We start from the raw sequence: 10,930 nt of genomic DNA, 5'->3' as shown, positions 1-10,930 counted from the left end.
AAGGAGAATTAGTCACTTTAGTCCCTGAATAGGAAATGAGTCGTCACTTTAGTCCTTGAATGCAGATAAATTGCAAAATAGTCCCTGAATGTAGGCTCTGTTAGTCAATTTAGTCCCTGAATGCAGACTCCGTTAGTCAATTTAGTCCCTGAATATAGACTCCGTTAGTCACTTTAGTCCCTGAAATTGACCACCTGAGTCTACATTCAGCTGTTTTGCAATTTCTCTGCATTCAGGGACCAAAGTGACTACTCCTTTCCTATTCAGGGACTAAAGTGACTAATTCCCCATTTTACAAAAGAAACGCTTTATTTATTTATGAGAGACGACACAGGTGAGAGATCACCGCGAAATGATTTCTTAATTCTTCTCGTTTTCCGGTTTGCGGGAAGGTTTTTTTTTGTTTGCGAAAAGATAAAGTTCAAATTTCTGAAAATAGTGCATGTCTTAATCAACTTGGCCAATTGTTATCCTGACAAGTTCATTCCCACACTGACAACCCTGCTACAATTTTACGTAAACATGGTCTTCATTCAATCCTACATATTTTGCAGTGTTGTAGTTATATTTGGAATGGATGCTTTTGTTGTGTTTGAATGTCTTCATCAATGTATATTCCCCCCATAAGTGTGTGTTTCACCTGTTTCTGGGTTTTGATAATGCTGTGTTTTGAAAACTACATTTTGAAACACTAATTTTGAATTTAGCTCCATAGCACGACCTCAAACAAATTTTCAGACTGCAATTACATAGATTTAATTCTGGTGAGCAACTGATACTGATATCAGTAGCCTCCTCGACGATGCAAGATTTGTATCTTTGCGTTACAAAACGCACTTTGGAGGTTTTTTATTTCCTCACTTGGCCTCTTTTCATTTAACAAATCCTGAATACAAGTTTTTGGTTCTCTAGTTGTGTGTGAATCTATGATGGTTTCTATTGGTTAAGATCATACAAGTTTTTGGTTCTTTTGTTGTGTGCACGAAAGACGGAGAGGGAGAAGGAGCGTGTGATGGAGTTCCCAAAATTAGTTTTCAGTAAAAATGTATATTGGTAAAGAAAAAGCTGTTAGAATGCAAATGAGGGTAAGTTGAATGCTGCATTAGATAGAACACACCACATAAAAATGGTATTATTTGGTTACAACTTTTCAAGTGGTGGTATGCTTCATATTATATCATAGTTATACTATTAAATTTTGAACACTATACAACATCATTCCCACTGCACGACCACATATGAATCCATCTACGCTTCAAGCTTTCCTGCATCGATGTCGATCTGAAGAAGCACTACAAAGCTCAAAATCACAATCTGACAAACCTGCAGAGAGACTGTCCAAATGAAAACAAAATGAAGTTACTTTTGTACAAATTATTAGTCTTATGGAGTATAGACAATCTAAACATGCTGAATTAAAGCTTTCAAAAGCTCATAATATTAGGCTAGAAAACGTAAAACTTAAAAACCATAGGAAGAGCATCAAATAGAGGGTATGAAACAATCCTAACTTTGACGGCAACAAATCTAGATAATAGATGATCAAATGGAAATTTAGTAGCTTTATTTTGTTATTTTATCCAATTAGAGGTAGAAGTTTTCAAGATGAAGTATAATGCATAAATTGTTTGTCTTATGCCACATGATTCAAAAAGAGGGTACTTCCAAACTTTTGAGGTCTTTATGAAACTATACCGTAAAGAAACCACTTCAAGTTTATCTGATAACATAAAAGCATACTTTATCATCAAGTAAATGCACAAAGAGACTTCCGAAAAAAGATTTATGACGGAAAGCTAATAGCCTTTCTGAAACCTCTGAAGTACACCAAACAATCAAGTTTAAGATGACATAAAAAGGTGGAATAGCATAGTATCATCTGACATCTATAACGTAGAAGCGAAGATAACTAAAAGCCTTTCACATCTTGTGCAATCTTTTCGAGGTTATGATGGTTAGCTCAAAAAGAAGATCTTTCTATGAAATAATGTTACCCCGATGCACAACAGGTTTTTCAAAATTTCTAACTGAAATATGTAATTGTAAATATTTACTGGCCCTGTTTCTGTTTATGCTATAAAACTTGGAGCAAACATTGACATGGCCAGTGAACTGAGTCAACGAGTAACTGATTAACAAATGAATCACTAATTGAATCAGTTGAATTGGTATATATTACAAAATATCAAAACATTCATAGCTGTAAATTTCATACTTGCAGAAATTCCAAAATAGATTCATATCATACTTTTAACATTTCATAGTTCATACTATACTTGAGTAGACATTCACAAACTTATTTTAATTGTATGATTCTAATGTGGAACATCATTTCTAACTGTTATGGTGGTTCGGCGGCCAAGTCACCGATTTCCATAGCAAATCAGCAAGTCAAATTTCACCGGTTCTCATATACTAGTGATCTTATTCGTGGATTGAAACGGTGACATGATCGGTTCCGGGTCAGACTAAAAGGACTGAATGGTCCAAGACGTTTTTCCATCTATGTTATCAACACAATTGCAACATCTATGTATCTGAACATATAGCACAAGCCAACCCAAATTCCATTACTCCAATTCTAATCAACTTATGCCTTTGTCCTGCTGTGATATTTTTAGCAGGACAAACTGTTTAATTCAGCGTTCATTATACAAGTGCTTGTTTAATTCAGCGTTCATTATACAAGTGCTTATGTATCAACTTATAACAAAGATAAAATAGAGTGAATCTGTTTTCATATAGGTTATAAGTCGTTTTCATAAACTATCTTGGAGAGCTTATGGAAATAAGCTAAAATCAACTTATGAACATGTCAATTTGTAGTTTCCATAAAGCCCCCAAACTATCTAATAAGTGCTTATGTCAGTAGATAAACTCAAATAAATCAATCCAAACAGGTCCTAATCCAGCAATTTATACTCTCATACTCACCCACACACCTTAGTTTCATTCAATTATCAACATATATCAGCAAAAACCAATCAAACCAATAACCAAAACAAGACACACACACACACACACACACACACACACACACACACACACACACACACAAGTTAAGATGCAAACTCACCTCAAACAAGATGGACCAACCAATCACACATAAATCAAAACCCTTGCAACACAGGTCTTTTTCCAAGCCTCTTGATCTCTCTATCCATTTGTCCAGTAAGCATCAACCCAAACATCTTATAATCACACAAAAAAGACCAAAAGGGATGACCAAAAGTAGCTGGAACATTCTTCTCAACAAAGAAATGACTATACCAAGCACATCCATAACCAGACAAAGGAACACACAACAAAAACCACCAACTAAACAAAAAAGAACACAACAAAAACAATAAACTCAAAACCGTTCCAACAAAGTGCCAATGTCTTGTTGCTCTTTTTGAATGTTGGCTCACATAAAAAGCCCAGAAATCTTCCAAATTTCTAAAATTCATTTTCTTTCACAAAATAAGATTTTTTTCAAAACCCAGATGGGAAAATGGATGAAAATCTGTTTTGGTTATGAAATTGAAGGATTTAGATCAAAAGATGAAAAGGGTTGTTGTGAAAATGTGAATTTGGAAGAAAAGTTGGGATTTTTATGAGGTAAGGAAAATATGGAGAATACAAAGAAAGAGGATGTTTTGCATTGAATTCTACGGAAGAGTGTTGTGTTGTGTTGTTTTGTGGGTGTCGTGTGTGGATTGGATTGGTTTGGTCGTCTTTGTTGTTGTGTTGGATTGATCTGTGAGAGTGACTTCATGCTTAAGCTTTTCTTCTTAATCCTCATCCTTTTTTCTTTCTTACACTCTTTGGTTCACTTTTCTTTTTATAGAAAAAGTATCTTAATAAACAATTAATTTTATCTCTAAGTTTTCATTTTTTTTTATCAATTTAACTTTTTGCTAAAGTCGGTACTTAAATTATTCTTTCATTCAACTATTTAATCCATCTGGTTGAAAAAATTAATTGTTTTTTATGATAGTTTATTGACTAAATTGATGTATTTTTCAAAGTTTAAAATTTTTAGTTGATTTTAATAGTTTGGCAATTAATTTGATAAAACAATGATAGTTTAAGGATAAGATTATGTGTTTATTCAAATGCTTAAATATGCAAAAAAATCATACAAATAAGATAAAAATGCTTAGGTAGCTAGCATACCGAATTAAAAGTTTTTTCTTGTCCTCATGAGCTTATCTCATTTGGTAAGGGATAATGCACAATATGTGTAGGGCTGAGGTTCGAACCCCGGATACCCCACTTATTTATCTCAAGGTGAATTTTTCGAACCACTAGACTACTTGATAAAAAAAATCTTAATATTGTAAGGTTAAATCGAGAAAAAAAACTTTTTACAAGGATTAAAATTAAAATTACTCTTACTTGCGGGACTTTTACGTATTTAAGCCTTGTTAAAAATATTGAGGAAATGAAAGTGAAAACAAAGACTAAATTCTATGCATTTAAGGAGAAAATTCTTTGAGTTTTATTAAGGTATTTTGTTGGTCGGTGGAAAATAGTTTTACTCTAATATTTAATAAACTCTATTATTGATTTGTTTAGAAGTTTTACAAGCTTAGAGTTTTTTTTTTTTAACTAGCTTGATCGTATGAGTACTCTAACTTCATGGCAAGTTTCATACAAAATTCATGTGCATTGATATAAGTTGATACATTTTCAAACAAGCTTCAATCCAAGTATTTTTAAATCATTTGTATTGTCTTTCGATTCCGGGTCTCCCTGTCTTTGTTGATTTTTTTCCTAGGGTTATCTTCCTAGGTGATTGACTCGCGCAATTCTTTGCACTATAAATGGTCTTCCATCATCGACTTCTAATATGTGTAATTTCCAGCAATTAGCTTGAACATATCTTCATCATGAGCGATAGAATTCTCTCCATCTTGAGTTGCACATGATAATACTTTTTTTACCTAATGGGACTAGTGTTGTATAATAGAATAAATATGAGTTTGTGAATATAGTGCACCAGGGAAGTTCTGAGGAAAGCAAATGCGGATCAATAGACACACTTAAATACCAACTCTTTCCGCGTAATTTTTTTTTCTAGACATACACTATAACACTACGACAGTAGTAATATTTATTTTCGGAATGTGGGAAACCAAATAGTGTTTCAACTACATACATGGCACTCTAAGAACTTTTATTATTACTATGAAACTTTAGAATCCTAGATCTATGAGAGCTATGATACGAATTGTTGGGAAATGCCTGCATAATTTTCCTCTTCTTTGATCTCAAAACTTAAACTTTGCGGAAGCAAAAAAAAAACTAGGAATAGAGTAGAATGATCATGCCGAATTTTTTTACATAGAAAACCCTCTCAATAAGAAAGCAGAAAATCACAAGAGTTAGCCCAGTAAAATATCTCCTCTATAGAAAAATAGAATAGCAATAGCTGTTTTGTGCAGTAATTCTTTTAGCTGAAAATATTCCAATTTTCTTTTTGATATGAAACTACAGGTAGGAAAAAGTTCTTTCCATTCTTGTCTTATATAGAAAAAAAAAATGAAATTTTGAAATTTGTAATTTCTGTGCTTCTGATGTATAAAAACTAAGGGTAATTTTTCAATGAGAAGAAGTCATAAAACTTGCTCTCCTGTGGCAAAAAGATTCCAAAAAATGGTGGTCACAACATAGAGACATGCTGTTATAGTTAGGAATGCTTGAAATGATCCCAACCATTGTACAAAATAACCAGTTCCAATTGTGCTTATGATAGCTGCTAAAGTTCCAGCTGAATTTGATATTCCTGTAATAGTTTCTTTAATGTTAAAACATGATCCATGATGTAAAAACAAAGACTTAATCAAATTTTTAGTCCCTAAAACGTACACATTTTTTGGTTTATGTTTCTGTAAAAAAAAATTGTCGGTTTTAGTTCCTAAAACACAGGAAATATTGCTTCTGATCCTTATCATTTTGATTTTAGTCTTTATAATATTTGTTCATGTTGGAATTAGTCCTTGTATATAGTTCACGATTCCACATATTATAGGACTAAGGACTAATTCCATTATGCGCAAATGCTTAAAGGAACTAAAGCAATAAGGATCAAAAACAACTTTTGAATATTACAAGGACTAAACTGAAACAAAGTTATTTTATAGAAACTTTAACCAAAAACTATGCATATTATGGACTAAAGAGATATTGAAGTCAAACACAAAGGGAGAAAAACACATTCCAACACATTTTTTCAACTTCCTACCGTGTAGAATTCCTGCATACTGAGGAGCAATGTCCTGATAAAGTAAAATGTAAAAGGTTACTAATATATTTGTAAGTTCATGAAATGTCTTAAATATATAATGTTTAAGTATTGTATATGCAGATTTTGGTGTGTTCTGAACTTACTTGTATGTTAAGCATAAATCCAGCTTGGCTGAAAGAGCTTAAGCTTAAAGCTGCAGTCAAGAGTGTAGCTGCCATTGTTGGTGTATTGGCATAATTCAAGCAGATCAAGGTAAAAGCTGGTCCCATAAATCCAATTGTCTGCAATTTTATATATTGCATTACTAAAAATCAACATGAATAAGGAAATAGTTTCCGGTACTTAATATGAATTCCATCTGGTTTTGGTCTATAATTGCTTTCAGTGTTGTCGGTCGCGGAAAATAGTATTTTGTTCAAATTCTGCTATGCAACATTTCTACAGCACTGCTATAGCCTTCTGCTGACAACATTTTGTACGATATAGCGTAACGCAGAACAATATCGATGTGTTCAAATAGCGAATCACAGAACTGTAGCTGCTATTTAACAACACTGATTGCTTCAAATTGAAAATAGATAATTTCTCACTGTTTAAGAGTTACCTGCATGATCTTTCGGACAAATGTTGTAGGGTACCCCGCGTTGATCAAGAAGTCTGATGCAGTACCGGCTAGATAACCAGAAACTGCCATTGTTGCCCATGGAACTGCACTAAACCATGCAGCCTGCTTCAAATTCACATTATATACCTACAGAAAGAACAAAAAAAAAAAAAAAAAATACTCCATTGTTGAATGTTATAGGATTTCAGAATAAATAAACCTTTACATGTGTATTTTACAAACAAGCTAGCTCATTCTTTGTATGCATATTTTTTAAGCATTATGTTAAAAACAATAGCATAATGTTGTTTATATTGTTATGGTTAACCATGTTATAGGTGCAATGTATCCATCGCCTTCACCGATGATTAATTTCTGTCAGAGAACCTGGCTGGCCACCTTTAGTTAGGTCTCCGGCCCGAATGACATTTTTTCCATTCGCAAGGCTCAAACTGAGACCTTGCTTAAGGGATCCAGGTCAAGTTCTACTCAGACCAACGTAATGTTGCTAAGTTGTTTATTATTATAAGTAATAAGTAACAAGAACAAAGTAAGAAAGTAATTACGCTTTTGAAATAAACCGGCATCCATGAGAGAAGAACAAAGTAACCCTGCAAAGTAAGCAAGTTCAAATAAAAATCAGTATGCTTCAAATTAAATTTATGATATCAAGCAAGTTCTTATCTTCACTCAAAAGCAAAATAAAACTCACCCAATTGTTAGTTGCATTGGCAAATATTATAGCCCATGATGGTAATTTTGATAAAATAAGGCCTATGGGAGGAAACTTGTTACTCTTTTTTGGAGAAGCAGTTTTTCCAGCTTGGATCAATCTTAGTTCTGATCTGCTAATGAAATCGCTTTCCAAAGGATCATCTGTAACTTGATACGACCATGTCATCGCCCATAGTATACCGATAAATGAAAATAATATAAAAGGACCGAAAATTCCAATAGTTGATAGCATAATTGGTGTTATCAACAAGCCTATGACATTGCCTATATGAAATCCAGCCATTGAAATTCCAAATGCAGTTGCTCTTTCATTATTTGGAAACCACCTATTCAAATTACAATATTAGATAAGCAATAAAAAAAAACCATGAAATCAAGATTTTAGATGACTCTCCGTTAGCAATGCAATTGCGATTATAGTCGTATTTGGTAGTTTAGAACAGAGAATTTGTTTATGTTTCCAACATAGTATCTATTACAAGTTGCATAAAAAAGACGTCTTATATCCATATTTGAAAGAGACTCTTGAGACAAATTTGAAGAGGATCTTATATCCAAAATTTCAATACTTGGACTCCAAGTTATGTATCAGAGATAGCTAAATATCGGTTTAACTACTTATTTACAAGAACTAAAATCAAAGTTAGCCATATTTGCAAGACTAAATGAATAATTAAACCTTAAATATTTATGTCCAAGGAGATTTTAGAGGCATCACCTTGATAAGAGAGTGCTCATGGATGGAAGAGCTACTCCTTCAGCTAGTCCGAAGAAAGCACGAATTGCCAACAAGGCTATTGTTGAGTGGTTGGCTGCTAAAGGTGTAAGGAGAGTTGCTAAAGACCACAACAATACACCCCAAGTCATCACCCTTTTTCCTCCATATCTATCTACCAAAGCTCCACCAATCACTGAAGAGAATATGTAACCCCACAAGAAAGATGACTGATAAATGCATGAAAAATATGTGCTTTATGTTAGCCAAGTGAGTCCATCACAAACAAACAAAAACATGTGAAACTGGTTTTGTTGTCAAAGATATTGTCATGTATCATAAGCCACTCAAATAAAATGAAACTATTATGCATATTTTCAGAAATCTTTTAAAAAGTCTGCAGCCACAATTCGAGCCTCGACCTCAAAAAATTTCAACAGAACTGCGATTGAGACCACATCAGTCTCAATCGAACGTGATTCTCTGAGATATCTAAGATCATAACGCGGCAGCTGACCGAACAAAAACAAATGTTTGTCATCAACTAAATTTTTCAAAAAAACAAACTTTTTATTGCCAATAATCAGAAAATTAACTAGTATGTAATATAATGATTGTTTCAAAAATAAAGTAATATAATGATTTCATTGTTTTCAAATTGGAGTAAGTAATACTAGCTTCTTCCCAAGCCATTGACTAGACTTATGAATTGTTCTCGTCAATTTATACGAAGCACTGACACAGACAAAACACACGATCGAATATAACTAGATGTGTTGGACATCAGAAGATTTGGAATCAATATGTATTAGTACCTGAACAATGCCAAGAAAAGAACTAGACCAACCATGTTTAGCAGCAAGAGGAACAACAGCAACCGACATGACAACACGGTCAGCATTACAAAGACACATAACACATGCCAACAACAACACAACCTTATACCTCTCAGGAATACTAACAACAATACCATTTTCTCTACTTTTCCTTCCCACAAACATTCCTCCATCTATTCCTTCTGCAGTGCACTTCACACTCCATTTTCTCCATTCTTCTCTTCTTCCACTTTTCCATTCCAATTTCTTTGTTGAGATTTTCGTCTCAAAACCAAACTTGGCTTTCCTAAAACTAACAAAACTCAAATGGGGTGGTGCATATGAATGACATGAAGGAGAAGAATGTTTTCTTGTGGAGGAATACAAGTTATTGTTACATATTGATGAGTTTGTAACAGCCATGAAGAATATTGATTTGTGATGATTATAACTTATAAGAATTAATAATAAACTATCATATCACAAACTCATGAAGATTTTATTGTTGTTATGAAATGGAAAATGATGAAGAATGAAAGGGTTATCTTTGTGTGTGAAACATGGTTGTGATAAATTTGTTTGTATCTTTGTTTTGTTATATAGGGTGAGTTTGGTGCAATGGCAATGTATTTGAACAACTACCACAAGATTTGAAAGAGAAGAAAAAACAAAGAATGAAATAAAGAAAGAAAAGAAGGACCAGTTTTTTTGATAGATTTGGTAGGGTTGGTGAGAAAATGAAAAGATGTCAAATGAAGAATTTGTGGCTTCAAGAATGGAGATGTGTGACAATATGGATTCAGATTCCACGCATTAATCTTAGTCGTCGTTTAATGTCAAATTAATTAATTGTAATGTGAGCTGATCCATCACATGTCATAACTGAAATCAAGCTAAAATTTTGATCTTAACACCGTTTTTAATATCAACGCTTTATGTAATACTTTTTCCGATACATAAATTTTTGTTGACTCGTCTTTCTCTTATAAATAGGATTGGAGGAGTATTTTTTTATCACTTACTCGGACTATATTTTATACAACGTTAAATATGATCTTGATTTTATATGTCAAAACAACAGCTCTCTTTAATATAGTGATTGAGAATATTCGAAGAGAATAAACACAAGTTGTGAGTTGATTCTTGGAATAGCTAACTCTTGGTTGAGGTTGTGTTAAATACAAAAAATGATTTATTTCAAAATACAAAAAAGGATTTTTATGTGAAAAATCACATAATTTCATAGGTTTGAGAGTATTTATGTATTAGAAATTAGAAGGAAAAAAAAGTATTTGTGTGTTTGGCACCACGTGTGAGAGTAAGTACACATGAATCATGTAACAACGACGACACCAACCTCGTTGCACGAAATCTTCTACTATGTCTATAATCATTGACTTTTTTATTTTGACCAGATCCATTGACTTTTTTTAAGAAGAACTTTTTTGTTAAAAACAAAAGGGGCAGTTAAGAACAGGTAAACATGGTCTTGGTCAACATTATGTTTGAATAGTTTTCCTTAAAAATAAATTACCAAGTAGTAGGTTCTTTGACGTACACCATTCAGATTCAATCCCTATTATAAATGGTATACTATATATATCCTTAAATTCAATAAATAAATAATTGTTGCATGTTCCCTAAAAAAAATTGTTGTATCTGATCTATAATACTCCTATATATAGTATATCATTATTCATTTATAAAATGAATGTAAAATGTGAGTTTTTGTTTTTTTTTGGTGGTCGGGGCCGGACCTTGCATATTTGTTTATAATAGTGACATGAAGGGGTGTGTGTGTGTGTGTGAGATGTGTGTGTGTGCGCGCG

General features: G+C 33.0%; 2 protein-coding genes across 2 annotated transcripts; both read right to left on the bottom strand.

Moving 5' to 3' along the window:
* Nucleotides 1-1,080: 1,080 nt before the first annotated feature.
* On the bottom strand, nucleotides 1,081-3,652 carry LOC146907885 (uncharacterized). Its single transcript, XM_085724446.1, has 2 exons — nucleotides 3,077-3,652; nucleotides 1,081-1,334 (listed from the first exon to the last, which is right to left on the bottom strand). Exon 1 carries the CDS (start codon nucleotides 3,447-3,449, stop codon nucleotides 3,111-3,113), a length of 339 nt encoding a protein of 112 aa, XP_085580572.1. The 5' UTR covers nucleotides 3,450-3,652; the 3' UTR covers nucleotides 1,081-1,334; nucleotides 3,077-3,110.
* PHT4;2 (phosphate transporter 4;2) lies at nucleotides 1,081-9,672 on the bottom strand. The gene is made up of 9 exons (XM_085724445.1): nucleotides 9,102-9,672; nucleotides 8,290-8,516; nucleotides 7,549-7,897; nucleotides 7,403-7,447; nucleotides 6,837-6,983; nucleotides 6,376-6,513; nucleotides 6,230-6,263; nucleotides 3,077-5,770; nucleotides 1,081-1,334 (listed from the first exon to the last, which is right to left on the bottom strand). Exons 1-8 carry the CDS (start codon nucleotides 9,522-9,524, stop codon nucleotides 5,601-5,603), a joined length of 1,533 nt encoding a protein of 510 aa, XP_085580571.1. The 5' UTR covers nucleotides 9,525-9,672; the 3' UTR covers nucleotides 1,081-1,334; nucleotides 3,077-5,600.
* Between the last annotated feature and the right edge of the window lie 1,258 nt (nucleotides 9,673-10,930).

This window comes from Medicago sativa, chromosome 7, assembly GCF_051527215.1.
Source record: "Medicago sativa cultivar Bolivia chromosome 7, Bolivia_mono, whole genome shotgun sequence".
NCBI lineage: Eukaryota > Viridiplantae > Streptophyta > Magnoliopsida > Fabales > Fabaceae > Medicago > Medicago sativa.
Note: the sequence above shows the minus strand (reverse complement) of the source record. Positions and strands in the feature narration are given on the sequence as shown.